The sequence below is a fragment of the Perissodus microlepis genome, chromosome 20 (assembly GCF_051167445.1).
Source record: "Perissodus microlepis isolate ML-2025 ecotype Zambia chromosome 20, ASM5116744v1, whole genome shotgun sequence".
In the NCBI taxonomy this organism is placed as follows: domain Eukaryota; kingdom Metazoa; phylum Chordata; class Actinopteri; order Cichliformes; family Cichlidae; genus Perissodus; species Perissodus microlepis.
The window spans coordinates 2,785,583-2,801,965 of record NC_140480.1 but is presented as its reverse complement, the minus strand read 5'-3'; the positions used below and the strand labels follow the sequence as shown (position 1 = coordinate 2,801,965).

The 16,383-nt window shown below is 39.5% G+C and overlaps 1 protein-coding gene across 1 annotated transcript; it reads left to right on the top strand.

The window, feature by feature from the left end:
* The first annotated feature begins 41 nt into the window (after positions 1–41).
* LOC146363790 (structural maintenance of chromosomes protein 1A) lies at positions 42–16,327 on the top strand. The gene is made up of 26 exons (XM_084917619.1): positions 42–439; positions 1,250–1,438; positions 1,832–1,944; positions 2,212–2,415; positions 2,979–3,217; positions 3,310–3,568; positions 3,699–3,839; positions 3,926–4,008; positions 4,124–4,223; positions 4,566–4,673; positions 4,793–4,978; positions 7,395–7,574; positions 7,676–7,822; positions 8,009–8,146; positions 8,234–8,350; positions 8,433–8,539; positions 8,639–8,780; positions 8,860–9,005; positions 9,116–9,269; positions 9,361–9,468; positions 9,636–9,792; positions 9,909–10,063; positions 10,226–10,377; positions 10,467–10,536; positions 10,648–10,758; positions 15,508–16,327. The coding sequence occupies exons 1-26, from the start codon at positions 331–333 to the stop codon at positions 15,586–15,588; spliced, it is 3,696 nt and encodes a 1,231-aa protein (XP_084773745.1). The 5' UTR covers positions 42–330; the 3' UTR covers positions 15,589–16,327.
* Positions 16,328–16,383: the final 56 nt, after the last annotated feature.

The window sequence follows — 16,383 nt, the reverse complement described above, 5'->3', positions numbered from 1 at the left end:
AGGCAACTAAATTTGGTCTCGCGAGAAACTGTGAGGTTTCGTGTCTCGCGCGCTTGTGGGTCTTCCTGTTGGATTGTAAAATGGCGCATTGTTGTCGCCGCCGTACCGAGTATATTTGATAAAGATTATATTTTTCATTTTAATTTTTAAAACGCTTGCGCAGATCATAATGTAACTTGTGCATAGAGCAGCAGTAGATTGACCAGAGGGGTTCATTCATTTCGTGCACACTGCGTCTTTGCAACAGCTTACCGGGTAAACATTGGTTGTTAGCATTAGCTAACTGCTAAGCTAATATTCACTGCAGACCAGCTAAACAAATATAACGAGATGGGTTATTTAAAACTGATAGAGATCGAAAATTTCAAGTCGTATAAAGGAAGGCAGATCATCGGACCTTTTCACAAGTTTACTGCAATCATCGGACCCAATGGATCTGGTATGTAATGACAGCTAACATAAACTCGAAGCTAATGCGAAATGCAAACTGCTAGCTGTGCCTAACGGTAAACAGAGCTCCACAGCCCCTTTCTCTTTAGATCATAACTCTCAGTCTGTGCATAGCTGAACTGTATGGGGGTTCAGCTGTTGGTAGTGTGATGTATCGTATTGTTTCATATCCATATTTGCCACTAGAGTATTTATTTAAATTTCATTTCGGTGTATTAATGGTTGTCAGTTTGTAGAATAACGTATTTGCATTTTAATTGAAGTAATTCCTTTAGACTGCTTAAGCACTTATGCCGTATAGGCACTTAATATATTTGTAAACATTGGGGTTGGACCTACCTTTACACTAGAGAAAGACGAAGTCTTTCAACGGTCTTTTCTCGTAATACAGTGCAATGCATCATCAAAATTATCTGGCCAACACAACGTGTAAAAACTGCATACTAATAGCCAATAAGATGCATTTTATTGCAGAACTGCTGTTTTGCACCAGACTGTACAAATAAAAGGTGAACTTTCCTATAATATTTACAGGACATGCATATTATCCCCATTCCATAGTGTACAACTAGAATAAATCAAAAATAAAATTAAATAAAACAGAGATATAAGAATATGAGATGGGATGTAAAAATTAATATTAGGTAACAAAGTATGTTTTACATAAGGGATATTAAAGCCTATATACAGTTGTTGTTTATGTATAGAAGCAAGCAGCAACATGGTCTTAACATGTGTGTTTTAATATAAAAAGGTCCCAAAGTTTACTAAGATTTCAATGTCATCATAATGTTTGTAGGAAAGTCCAACCTTATGGATGCCATCAGCTTCGTGTTGGCAGAGAAGACAAGTAACCTGCGTGTGAAGACTCTGAAGGATCTAATCCATGGAGCGCCTGTAGGGAAGCCAGCTGCCAACAGAGCCTTTGTCAGCATGGTGTACCAGGAAGATAATGGAGAAGAACGTGCCTTCACAAGAGTCATTATTGGTACAAAGCTCCATTACCAACCGTCCTTTAATATATAATTAACTTTCTTTTTGAATAGTTGTCTGTGTGAATTAAGAGACACTGATCTAGTAAAATTTGAATGCTTTTCAGCTGAATAAAAGGATAGTAGTAAAGCTGCATGGATATCAGTTTTCAAAAATTGACTCATCGTCTAAGAAAACATTTTTACACATGTTTGGCATTTGGTGGGTCAAAAATATTTAAAATCTGTTACATTTATAAATTGTGAATAAAATGCACTTGTTTACTATAGTATATAAAATAATGTAGTTTAATAGTATAGTATATATTTGTATATTAATATATATATTATATTATTTGTGTGTGTTGATGATGAGCTAATGCTTGTTTTGTTTTTGGAATATGCACCAGGTTCTTCCTCTGAGTATCGCATCAACAATAAAGTAGTGGGCCTGCCTGAATACAGTGAAGAACTGGAAAAACTTGGAATTCTGATAAAGGCTAGGAACTTCTTGGTCTTTCAGGTAAGATTTCATTCTTGTAAATGTTGTCAAGATCTTTTCAAGAGCAATTTATGCACAGGCAGTCTTTCATAGTACTCCTGTACTAATCCACTAGGTTATTTTGATTGGATAGTGCAGTAGTTTTTAGTGTGTGCGTGTGTGTGCGTGTGTGTGTGTGTATCATTGGTTTGAACGTGACTTGGTCAGTTACACCAGAGATTAAATTAACACCAGGTAACATTTTATTTGCTATTTCAAATTTCAGTTTTCTCTTTATTTCCCTGTAAGGGAGCTGTTGAGTCTATTGCCATGAAGAACCCCAAAGAGCGTACGGCGCTGTTTGAAGAGATCTCCCGTTCAGGAGAGCTGGCCCAGGAGTATGACCGGAGGAAGAAGGAGATGGTGAAAGCAGAGGAGGACACGCAGTTCAACTATCATCGCAAGAAAAACATCGCTGCAGAGCGCAAAGAGGCTAAGCAAGAGAAAGAAGAGGTTTGCCATTTTTACTGAGTCTGCATAGGACACAAAGTGTCATGATTAGTGTCTATGGTTATTTGGCATTTACTGAATTCCTCCATACAGGATCCATTGAGTGGTATAGCCTGTTTCTACTCTAACAAATTTTAGGAAATATATAATTCCAGATAATGCAAATACTTGTCATTCATATGAATGCACCAAATTTCAACAGTAAAAGACAAACTAGGAACTTTTAGCTAAGCTCAACATAAGCTTTCAGCAATGTAACAGTTTCAACTGCACATCCTGCATATAAATCTATCCCACATATATTTATATAAGAGAGAAAGTCTGGTGTTAGGTGAACAACACAAAGATGAAGTAAAGATTGTTACACTGTAATCGGCAACAAATCTGTGTATTTCTTATTTGAAATGACTCAAAAATAGCCTTGAAACAAACGTTTGAATTTTCGTGATTAGTTTTTTGGGTTATCTGATGGAAAAACCTCAAATTCTCATTGGTCATGAAATGTGGAATCAGTTACATCTCTAATCATGATTTGCTCGCTTCTCTCTTTTCCTTCATTTTACCAGGCCGAGCGTTACCAGCGTCTTAAGGATGAAGTAGCCAGAGCTAGTGTACAGTTGCAGCTCTTCAAACTGTACCACAATGAGACTGAGATCGAGAGGCTGAACAAAGAGCTTGGGCAGCGGAACAAGGAGATTGATAAGGACCGTAAAAAGATGGACCATGTGGAGGAGGAGCTGAAGGACAAGAAGAAGGAGCTGGGCAGGCTGATGAGGGAGCAACAGACCATTGAGAAAGAAATTAAGTAAGTGGCATTAAATAAAATAAGTTTTGACATTTAAAGCTTAATGCACTATTAGTCATTTGACTTACATTAAACGGTTGACTTGACTACAGGGAGAAGGACTCTGAGTTGAACCAAAAGAGGCCTCAGTACATCAAAGCCAAAGAGAACACCTCACACAAAATCAAGAAGCTTGAGGCAGCAAGAAAATCACTGCAAAATGCCCAGAAGATGTACAAGAAGCGGAAGGCAGACATGGATGAGCTGGATAAAGAGATGAGGGCAGTGGAGCTGGCTAAGCAAGAGTTTGAGGAAAGAATGGAGGAGGAGGCGCAGAGTCAAGGCCAGGATCTCACCTTGGAGGAAAATCAGGTCTGATGTGTGAAAACTACATTTTAGACATTTTATTTTGAAAAAATACCAAATTAGTTACAGGATTTTAGTAAAATTATAATGTTTCATGAAATTGAAAAATGCGCACTCTTTGTCTCCCTTCTTCCAGGTGAAGCAGTATCATCGTCTGAAGGAGGAGGCCAGCAAACGTGCTGCCACGCTGGCACAGGAGCTGGAGAAGTTCAACCGTGACCAGAAGGCTGACCAGGACCGCCTTGACTTAGAGGAGAGAAAGAAAGTGGAGACAGAGGTAAAGGAGCGAAAAATGGAAAACGATGGAAACGTTTTATGAGCCAGAACGAAATTGATTTGATAGAAGTTGTTGTTTCTCTTTAGGCCAAAATTAAACAGAAGATCCGTGAAATTGAGGAAAACCAGAAACGTATTGAAAAACTGGAGGATTATATTTCCACCAGCAGGTATGCTGCTCTTAATTTTGGATTGTTTTGAGCGGAGCTGTGGCAAACTTATTTTTATAGGTTTCTCTGGTTTACTGTGTGATTCACATCCTTTTTTTTCTTCTTTCCCCATCAGGCAATCACTAGATGAGCAGAAGCGTATGGAGGAAGAGCTGACTGAGGAAGTGGAGATGGCCAAAAGGAGGATCGATGAGATCAATATGGAGCTTAATCAGGTACTCAATACACAGGAAAGAAAGAAATCAGCACCAACAACAAGTTGAATCTACTCTAATTGAGTTAGTTAACTTTTGCATGTGGTAACTCTGCTCCTAAAGACATCAGCCTTTTCTATAGCTCATATTTTCCTGAACTGTACAAGACAAAGCATTATTTCTTTGTGTCAATCAGTAGACTTGACTAAATAAATGATTGCTTTGTGGGTCATTAATCCATGTTAGCACAGTAGCTTGGGTAATACTGGATTCTATAAATTTCTTACATCTGTTATGGGAAGTGAATACGTCACCTATAGTAGCACCTCTGATGAACCCCCTTATTATTGGACTGTGGTTTAGGTGATGGAGCAGCTTGGAGACGCCAGAATCGACAGGCAGGAGAACAGTCGCCAGCAACGTAAGGCCGAGATCATGGAGAGTATAAAAAGACTCTATCCTGGCTCTGTGGTAAGGCACCTTTGGCACTATACCCATGCTGGGTCTGCTTTTCTTTTCTTTTTGGTGAAAGTATTTAAACATTGAGCATAAGAGCACTAAACAAACTAGTTTACTGATTGTGTTTTCAGTATGGTCGTCTGATCGACCTGTGTCAGCCCACTCAGAAGAAATATCAAATCGCTGTGACTAAAGTGTTGGGTAAGAACATGGACGCCATCATTGTTGACTCAGAGAAGACTGGCAGAGACTGTATTCAGTACATAAAGGAGCAGAGAGGAGAGCCGGAGACCTTCCTTCCTCTTGATTACCTTGAAGTAAGTATATAAAAGTAATGACTCCAACTGAGAGCTTTGAACAATTCATAATAAAATTATGTCCTTGATGGGTGTAGCCTGTGAGCTAAATTGTCAGTCTTGTAAAACTTGGGGAATGGAAATTGTAGAAGCACAAAGCGTTGTCTGTCCATCCATACATCCATCGACTCAGACGTAGTTCACAAGGTGAACTACTTTACCTACATTATTGCTTTGAATTTGATTAAAATGTTATTTAATTTGAGTGAAATGGTAAAACAGGATCATCTGTTGTTCTATGGAGACTTTCCAAAGAATTCTCATGGGTCACGTTTTTAGGTTTGTGGGCAATGAGCTGTGAATTGTGATGGGTCCTGAGCTAGATAAGCTGCTGTGTTGCTGGAGTTCTGATTTGAAATCTCTGCTCTGCTCTGGAGAATAATATCCAGGGTTCTTACGGGTGCTTGAAATCCTTGAAAACAATATTGTCTTTTCAAGGTTTGAAAAGTGCTTGAATTTCAGATGTGGTGCTTAAACGGGCTTGAAACTACTACAAATAACTATCTGACCGAATAGTTTTCTTATCAGATAGAGAAATAAAATGAGTCTCGATGTGTAAAAGTAAAATTTTACACATTACATACACATTAAACAACTTAAAAATCATAAATGGCTTCAAGCTCACATTGACACCTGTGGGGCACTATCAGCCACTGAGACAACAGACAGATTTAAGTGTTTTAATATATGAATATTTCATACTTTAAGGCTGCCTGTTTGTTTAAGGGAGATGAACAATACATTATAATTTTACATAATTATACCACAGATGACAGATTAAATAAATATATTTTAGGTCGATGTTTGTGCATTCTTAAAGTCTTATATGTTAAATTGAACTGAGTGTGTCATCTGTTCAAAGCCTCTCCCAGTCAGCGCTGTTCTCCATGCCTGTCTCACTGTACAAGATGTTATTAGAACAAACACTTTAAAGGTGACTTTAACAATAATACAGACAGCAGTGTAGTCAAACATCTCACAGTAAGTTTTATTGGGAATTAACTTTAACCTGTTAGGCCCTCAGGGGTTTTCTGAGCTTTCTGCTTGAAAATGAAATGACCAAAATAAATGGAGTATTTCTCTGCAATTACAAACTCTGCATAAACAGTCTTGGTATCAAAATAAAGCTAACACTTGTGAGATGTCATCAGAGCTGTAAATATTACTGCAGATGTTAAAAAGTTACTGTGACTCAAACATATAAAAAATGGATTTTTTTTATTTCCCTCACCTAGATTTTTTTAAAAAGTAACACCTTTGAAAATATGCTTCGGTTCACATTTAACGCCAGAAAATCATAAATCAAAATATGGATATTACTGTGACAGTACTCATGTCTGCACTTATATTTCTGACCTTGTGTTTTAAACAATTAAACTTGATCTTCTCCCCTTTGCCCCAATTTTTCTGGGCGTGGGTGCTTAACTAGTTAAAACCAAACAAACATCTGTCTCCTACTTTTGTGTCACATAGCTAAGAAGCGTCAATCGCTGATGAGAAGACTTATTAATTTGGCCTTGCTGTGTATTATTGTGGTGTTTGGTGCAGTTTTCTTGTTATGTGGGGTTGCTGTTTTTTTTCAAGTGGAGATGAATATCTCTAACGAGTTGATTTGTTCACATTTTCACATCTTAGTTTTTAAGAGAAATGTGTTTTTTGAGTTTGCACACTATTTGCATATAAGGCAAGCATTCCCTTTTTCAGTATTTTTGTGTGGTGCATTTTTCTCTGTTCTTACACAAGGGGAACAAAGGACATTTAAGTCGACCTAAGATGATTTTTTTTTATCTTTACTTGGTCTTACTTAGTTAAACGAGTGAAACATGCATTCTTTTTTTGCCAATCTACAAAAGCTTGAAAATTGACCTTGAAAGTGCTTAAAAAGTGCTTGAATTTGACCCTGAAAAATAGGTGTGAACCCTGAATATCCCTGTTGGGTGAAATTGAAGGTGATCAGCTGGATGATTATGTATCCAGATAATATTTTGTTAAAGTTTCTCAGAGTTGGTCCTCACTTAAAATATTTGGCTAACCCAATTTTCCCTGCCGACGATAATGAAAATTCCTGCAACATGTTTTAATGTCATAGAAAGAGCAAATTCATGGCAGGATGAGCAACATTGCTTTCTGCAATTTTTAAAGCCAAAATTATACTTCTGTCTTTATGGGTTTTTTTTTTTGGGGGGGGGGGGGTTTAAATGTTGTCACGCGTTTATTCACTGACAATTTGAACCTTTTTTCCCCGCAGAGGTTCTTTATATAAAATGCTACTTAACTCTAAAATAATCCCACCCTCGGGTCATTAATGTTGTTCTTTCCTTAGTGCCGTTCACACTGTAAATATTGTGTAGAAAATTTAAAATGTGTCTTTTCAAAGGTGAAACCAACCGATGAGAAACTCAGAGAACTGCGAGGAGCCAAGCTGGTGATTGATGTGATTCGCTATGAACCTCCCCACATCAAAAAAGCTCTGCAGTACGCTTGTGGCAATGCTCTGGTCTGCGAGAATGTTGAGGATGCGCGAAGAATTGCTTTTGGAGGGCCATACAGGCACAAGGTACTTAACCTAATTTAAAGATGGATGATTGGATGATTCATAGATGTGAGAATGCATAATAACTACTTCTACCTACTAACTTCTTATTCATCGGTGTCCAGACGGTAGCCCTGGACGGTACTCTGTTCCAGAAGTCTGGAGTCATCTCTGGAGGTGCCAGCGACCTGAAAGCTAAGGCCAGACGATGGGATGAGAAGGCAGTGGACAAGCTCAAAGAGAAAAAGGAGAAACTCACTGAAGAGCTCAAGGTGACTTTAATTATATGACCCACATCAGAGAGTTTGTTGGGACGACAGATTTTTAGTAAGAGTCACCATGAAGCACTTTATGCTGACTAACCTCTGACTAAAATAATTGTTGTTATTTTATACTCCCTTGATTATTAAATGAACAATTCATGACTATCCACTTAATGTTAATGTTTTCCTCTGCAGGAGCAAATGAAGGCCAAGAGGAAGGAGGCAGAGCTCCGTCAGGTGCAGTCTCAGGCCCACGGTCTGCAGATGAGACTCAAGTACTCACAGAGTGATCTGGAGCAGACAAAAACCCGTCACCTCTCCCTCAATATGCAGGTACGGCTCAGTAACAGCTTTCTTTCCTCTTACCGTTAGTAACAGTGACCCTTGCATTAATTTTTTTTCCGTTACTCTGTGATACAGGAGAAGTCTAAGCTAGAGAGTGAATTGGCGAACTTTGGCCCTCGCATCAATGACATCAAGAGGATCATCCAGTCCCGTGAGCGGGAAATCACTGACTTGCGAGACCGCATGAACCTGGTGAGACTGGCACAGAGTGAGCTGCAGTTAGAAGTCCGTTTATGAACATGTAACATTGCACAACATTGTTTCTGTTTCCCAGGTGGAGGATGAGGTGTTTGTGGAATTCTGTAAGGAGATTGGAGTGAGGAATATCAGAGAGTTTGAGGAGGAAAAAGTGAAGAGGCAGAATGAGATTGCAAAGAAGCGGTGAGTTCAGTAATCCAGTCACTTCTGATGCAGGACAGTTAGCTAATAGTGAATCTGTCTCTGGTTTTTTGAAGCATAACTAATTTTTTTTTGTCTTAGTCTTGAGTTTGAGACTCAAAAGACCCGCCTGGGTATCCAGTTGGACTATGAGAAGAATCAGCTGAAGGAAGACCAGGAGAAGGTCATGATGTGGGAGCAGACTGTGAAGAAGGACGAGGCTGAAATCGAGAGACTTAAAAAGGTGAAAACAAAGTTAGACGATGAAAATGTTTTGCCCTTGATTTTGTCATCACTTTTAATCCCTCTTGCGTGCTTTGTAGGAGGAGCACAGACACATGAAAATCATTGATGAGACAATGGCCCAGCTGCAGGACCTGAAGAACCAGCATCTCACCAAGAAATCTGAAGTCAATGATAAAAATCATGAGATGGAGGAGATTCGCAAAAAACTGGGTGGTGCAAACAAGTCAGTGACTGCAGACATATGCACTTTAGTTTTTTTTTTTTTTAATATCTTCTTAATATGATTTTATGTTTGAGTGAGTTTGTTCTACAATCAACTTTTTATTATTCCAGGGAGTTGACTCAGCTCCAGAAGGAGGTCACTGCCATTGAGACCAAACTGGAGCAGAAGCGCAGTGACCGTCACAACCTGCTGCAAGCCTGCAAAATGCAGGATATCAGGTTGCCTCTTCGTTCTGGAACAATGGATGATATCAGCCAGGGAGAGGTACATTAACAAAACCATCATTGCTTTAACTGTAATTCCATTAAGACCGAAGCAGAAAACGACAGCCGTCTTTTTGTTTTTACTGTTCAAGGGGAGTTCCCAGACAGATGAGTCCAGCAGCCAAAGGACATCCAGCAGTGTTTTGGCCAAAGAGGCTCTTATAGAAATTGACTACAGCAACCTGTCTGAAGACCTCAAGGTGGGTCCAAATAATATTATAAAAATTTTCTTTACACATTAAAATATACCAAGTAGGAAAATGAGCAATTTGCAGCAGAGGTGATCTCTATAGCTAAAGTCAGATTTTGTGCTTACATTTTGTAGATGCATGTAAATTAATACATTTATTCTTCGATCTTCCTAAAGGATGCACTGTCAGAGGAAGAGATCAAGGCTGAGACGAACACACTGCAGCAGCGTCTGAATGAGCAGCAGAGCATCCTGCAGAGAATCAGTGCACCCAACATGAAGGCTATGGAGAAGCTTGAGAGTGTCAGGGACAAATTCCAAGAGACCAGTGATGGTGAGATGGCAGTCTCATGTTAGAAGCTGGGGTGAAATGTGGAAGGGGGCAGGAAGTTGAAGACCTCTTGTTAAACTTGTATCATATGCTTTTTTTGGTTTCCTTTCTTTTTTCAGAGTTTGAGGCTGCTCGGAAAAGAGCCAAAAAGGCCAAGCAAGCCTTTGAGCAGATCAAGAAGGAAAGATTTGATCGCTTCAATAACTGTTTTGAGTCCGTGTCCACCAATATCGATGAGATCTACAAGGCTCTGTCACGCAACAGTAGTGCTCAGGTATGTTTTTAGAGACTTGCCACATTACACATCATTAACTATGTCTAATGCCATGACAGGTAGCATTTATGTGTGGAATTTGGTACATGGTAAATTTTATATATATCCATTTGTGCATGTGCCCAAGTTGTGTTTACCAATCAGCGTATGTTTCTTCTTTAGGCATTTTTAGGTCCAGAAAACCCAGAGGAACCATATTTGGATGGTATCAATTATAACTGTGTGGCCCCAGGCAAGAGGTTCAGACCAATGGACAACTTGTCAGGAGGAGAGAAAACTGTTGCCGCCCTGGCTCTGCTCTTCGCTATTCACAGGTGAAACAAGGGAGATGTGCAGAGGAATTTTTAATACACGTATGACTTGACGGAAGTTGACTGTTTACATCTTTCTTGCTTCTCTGTAGCTACAAACCCGCCCCCTTCTTTGTGCTGGATGAGATTGACGCAGCTCTGGACAACACTAATATTGGCAAGGTCTGTTTAGAGAATAAACGTTGATATAATGAGCTGTTTGTTTGTTTTTAAATTAATATTTCTTGTGATTTTAGTGCATTAGCCTTAATGCTTTCTCTTTGTACCTTCAAGGTGGCCAACTACATCAAAGACCAGTCAATGGAGAACTTCCAGGCCATTGTCATTTCTCTGAAGGAGGAATTCTACACCAAGGCAGACTCTCTCATAGGTGTTTATCCAGAGGTGAGTTTTTTGTTTTTGTTTTGAATTAGAGACGGATAAAATCCCCAAAGAGCAGATCAGCTTAGATCCAAATTAGTACTACTTGAAGCACCACTTAAAAAGTGCAGCTGTGTAGTTTCAGCATTGTTTTAAAACAAGAACGCTACCATAACAAAACCACAACAAAAAAGAAGCCATAATAACTGAATAAAAGTAGATAAAGATCAAGCATATGCATTGCTTTGTGATATTAAATTTAGCCCATAAAATAATGCACATTATTATGTGTCATATAAGGTTATGCTATAGATAAATCTTTATGGTTTGTTAAGAAAATGTCCCCATTTCATGTATCATTTTTCATATAAATCAAATCAAATCAAAATTTATTTATATAGCACATATTAAAACAACAGTGTTGACCATAGTGCTTCACAGTCAATAAAAACATGAGACAGTTAAAACAAACAATAAAAGAGGACAACAAACAATAGGTAACAACGCAACAAGCTAAAACAGCCAACTAGACAGAATCAAAAGCCAAAATAAAAATAAGTTTTAAGACGTAATTTAAAAGACTGGATAGACTCGGCAGTGCGAATATGAACGGGGAGGTTATTCCAGAGTCTGGGTGCCACGGATGCAAAGGCCCGGTCGCCTCTCGACTTCATTCGAGTCCTAGGTTGTGCTAGGAGCCTATGGTTGGACGATCTAAGTGCCCTGTTGGGATTGTATGAATGGAGTAAATCAGAAAGATAACTGGGCGCTAAATTATTCAAAATATTAAAAGTGAACAAAAGAATTTAAAAATCTATACGATATTTAACAGGGAGCCAATGTAATTTGGCTAAAATTGGAGTTATGTGTTCATGAATTCTCGTACCTGTTAAAAGACGCGCAGCTGCATTTTGAATTAACTGGAGCCGGCAAAGAGAGGAGTGTTGGAGGCCCGAGTAGAGGGAGTTACAGTAGTCCAATCTGGATGTAATAAATGCGTGAATAAGCTTTTCAAGGTCCTTTAAAGGAAGGAACGGCTTTGCTTTGGACGCAACTGGTAAAAGCTGTTTTTTACCACAGTGGACACCTGTTTCTCGAGTTTAAAAGAGCCATCCAGGAACACTCCGAGGTTTCTTACAGTGGACGAAAGATGGCTAGCGAGAGGGCCTAGGGCATCAGCTAACTGGTCTAGCGGAGTGTGACTACCAAAGACTATGATTTCGGTCTTATTCTCGTTCAATGTAAGAAAATTATGTGATAACCAAATTTTAACTTCATGCAAACAGTTGAACAGAGGTTGCAAAGAAGCAGTCACATCGGATTTCAAAGGTAAATAAATCTGGATATCATCGGCATAACAGTGGAAGGAGATGTTGTATTTACTAAAAATTAATCCCAAGGGCAACATGTACAAAGAGAAAAGAGCAGGACCGAGCACGGACCCTTGAGGCACACCACAATAAATAGGGACAGAAGCCGAGGAGTGTTGCCCCATAGCAACAGAGAACGACCTCTCTGAGAGATAGGATTTAAACCAAGATAAAACCGTACCTTTGAGACCAACAACATGTTCCAGTCTTGATAGAAGAATGTTGTGGTTAACCGTGTCAAAAGCAGCAGACAAGTCAAGTAAAACTAAGACCACAGAATATCCAGAATCAACAGTTAAAAGAAGATCATTAAAAACTCTAAGTAAGGCTGTCTCTGTGCTGTGGCGAGGTTTCAAACCAGACTGAAACTTTTCATTAATACCATTTGCATCTAAAAAGGCCTGTAGTTGTTTTAGAACTACCTTTTCCAATATTTTGGAAATAAAAGGGAGTTTAGAGATCGGCCTGTAGTTGGTGAGACCAATTAGGTCAAGATTTTTCTTTTTCATAATAGGTTGCACTACAGCATGCTTAAAGACAGACGGTACACAACCTGATGACAATGATGCATTCAGCAGAGATAAGATACAAGGACCAATAACATGTAAAGCTTCCTTAAAGAAACGAGAAGGAAGAATATCATGCGGGGAACCAGAGATTTTGAGATGATCAATTATATCTTTTAAAGCAGAATAAGATACTGGCTCAAACTGTTGAAAGACAGTCAAGCATTCAGAGGCTGGAACTGGGTCTAAAACTGATGATGGATGAGATGGATGAGAAGCCCTTAGAACTGAGATTTTATCAGAGAAATACTTTAAGAATTTATCACAAAGAGCAGGGGAAGCATCCCTATAAGTGGTAGTGCGAGGGTTTATCACAGAATTAAAAGTATTAAAAAGTGCTCGGGGGTTGTGGCTATTAGACATAATAATGCTAGACAAAAAGGCAGATTTGGCAGCTTTAACAGACTTTTGATACTTAGACAATTATGGAGGATGTCCAGAGAGACGTGGAGTTTGTCTTTCCTCCATTTTCTTTCAGCACGACGACATTCACGCCTAAGGGCGCGAGTAGTATCATTTAGCCAGGGTTGTTTAATCCTCAGAGGTGCCACAGAGTTAAGGATGTCAGCGCATGTAGTATGAAAGAGGTTAGCAAGCTCATCCGCTGATAAAACCCCATTACAGTTAGCATCAGAGAGGGGAGAGTCAAGGAAAGCATCAATGAAGTGGGCGATAGACTGGGAGTTAATCGTGCGCGATTGCCGCACAGGACCATCACTGTTCAAGTCCACAGCGCTCGCTACAGTATTAAACAAAACCGGAAAGTGATCTGAAATCCCAGAGTCCTCTATGTCCGTGATGCAAATATCCAGACCATAAGATAGTACCAAATCAAGTATATGACCTTTAGTGTGAGTTGGTTCACTTACCCACTGGGTGAAATTGAGGGTGCTAATAAGAGCGAGGAAATCCTTAGCTAGCGAACTGTCCTCACAGCAAACATGAATGTTGAAGTCAGCAACAATTAATATACGGTCATAACGTGGCACTAGGCTCCCCAGTAGATCAGCAAATTCTGGAAGAAAATCCTTAATAAGTTTCGGGGGACGATACACCACAGCGCAGAGGATGGAGGGGATGCAGTTCACTTCCAATAACTGCACCTCGAAACTGCGGTACAGAACAGATGGCAGCTGCCGACATCGAAGTTTGTTTTTAAAAACTGAAGCTAGCCCTCCACCTCTTCCAGTGGTCCGGGGTGAGCTAATAAAAGCATAGTCAGGTGGGAGCAGCTCCGAGAAGGGAAAAAGTTCGCCGGGGCGAAGCCAAGTTTCCGTCAGGAATAAGAAATCCAGTCCCGACGATAGAATAAGGTCATTTAAAATAAAAGTCTTATTCGTCAGTGACCTTGTATTTAATAAGGTCATACGGAGAGTGGTCACACTGTTACTGGTAGGAGAACGCCGCAGCAGGCGAAGGTTGCCGAGATTCGCGCCTCCTCTGGAGGACCGCACCCAGCACCGACCGGGTGGAAGATCAGCTGGGAGGTCCAGGTAACCATAAGGTCCAACAGGGCGAATCCAGCGATGACAGAACAGTCTGAAGTTAGCATGGTCTCGGAGGGCAGAAATAGATGACAAAATGTTTGTAGAATAGCGATCATTTATTGCAACATAGGACTTTATAAGGGCCTTGATATGAACACGGATGCCGCCACGTTTACCCCGTCTCTGTGAACATTTCCTTTGAGAGAAGGTAGATGGTAAGTGGCGGAGGTAATCAGGAAAGTCCTTCGAAAGCGGAGGAGGATTGTCAGATCTCCATTTAAAATCTTGTGTCTGGTAGTCCAAAGGCCGGAGATTCAAAAGAGTTTGGCGATCATAGACAAGTAACGTGGAGACATCAGAGCAGCACATAGAGAGAAGGACAAACTCTACTCTAGCACTCACAATACGCCAGTGTCACGAGACTGAGACATGTATTGACTGCACCAGATGTCTCCTGCTGAGCATAATGGCTGTTGAATCTATTCGCAAAGCAAAGAAGGAATTTACCCAGGATTCCCCAGTATGAACTAATGTCTGCAACAGAAACTCCTAATCAAAGATTCTCTGGATACAGTTATGTATTGATGGTCACAGTTTCTGAGTGGGTGGCTCATCTGTATCTCCAGCATGCAGGGTCATTAACCTGTTATCACCCGAGTATCACACAGGCTGCGTTTGTGATTTCGCCTTTAAAATTATAAAATAATTCTCATCTTTCAGGAACCATTTGAACTTTCTTAAAATAGTGGAGGATTTGCAGTAATGTGAAGAGCACATGGTAAAATCTGTCTGTTTCGACTGTGAATGCTTTGTGTTACCACGATACACCAAATATCCCCGTGAAGCCCGTCTTCTCTTCTTTCTGAAACTGCTCGGAAAAAACAAACAAACAAAATAAACAGAAGAAGTTCTGCTTCTCTGCAGGATATTCATTGCACATTGTACTTCCTAATATTGTATTGTGACCTGTGACGTGTTTTAAGCTAAGCAAAGTGTTGACCCAACCGAGAGATGCATTTCTGAGTATTATGCATATAAAGCTTTATGCAAAATACTAAAATATAGCCTTGAGATGGCTGAATTTTCAGTAGTCAGGCTGTTTTTAGACGCTAAACTTCTGAACCTGGAGCTGAGACAGCAATAGAATGGAGTTCATTAGATTCATATAACACTTTATTTTCTTCATATACAGACATGCAATAACATTCTCATCATAAACCACATGCAGTGTATCTAAGAATTAAAAGATCCTGTTGATATTTGGCCAATAAAACCTAAGCATCTTGAGCTGTGAAGTCAATGCTGATTCGGAAACAACGAACTAATTTTCTTTTTTTCTTCCATCAACAGCAAGGAGACTGCGTCATAAGCAAAGTGCTAACCTTTGACCTCTCGCAATATCCTGATGCCAACCCAAATCCAAATGAGTAAGACTAGCTCTCCCAGCACTGCTATTTTGTGAAGTTGGATGTTTCCATGGTTACTTTTTCTGGATTGCTCATTGTAAGCTTGTAGTCACAGATGATGTATCCATTAGGTCTCACATGTTATTTCCTTTAAAAAAAACAAAAACATTAGAGTAGTGACTTATTGAGCTTCAGTTGTTTTATTTTCTTTATAGACCGTAATGACCAGGATGTATGTACATTTATAAAAACCAGTCCTTTATCAGTTTTCCAATATAATTGTGTGGGGTGCTTTTTAAGAAGCTGTAGAATTTGTATCATGTGGTTAAGTGTCTCGAACATCCCTAAAGCCAATTTTTGTTTTCATAACTTTTATACTGTTCATGGCCGTCTTTCTAGCTGTGTGCTTTAAAGCTCTTGCTTGTTTCCTCTTCTCTGTACTTAACTGCAATTTCATATGTGCGCCTGTGTTTGTTTGTTTTTTAAAGCTTAATGAGGAATCTGTTGTTACAGTATGATGGATACATTCCCATGTGCAAAAGCTAAATAAAACCTGCAGTTAGCAGCAGCAGCTGGCAGAGCTGTTATGAGATTATGGAACTGAGGCTATCACTGCTCTGCTACTTAGAAGTTTTTTTTATTCCCTGAGTAATATTCTGAATCAACTTTGGTAGGCAGAAAACTCAGCATGAGTTCATGCTGAAACAGTTCGGCCTGTTTTATCGATTGCTTTGCTTCAATAAAATTTGAATTATTTAAACTCATTTATCTTGTTTACTTCATAACACATTCTTGCAACTCATGTGCTGTTTTGTAATTT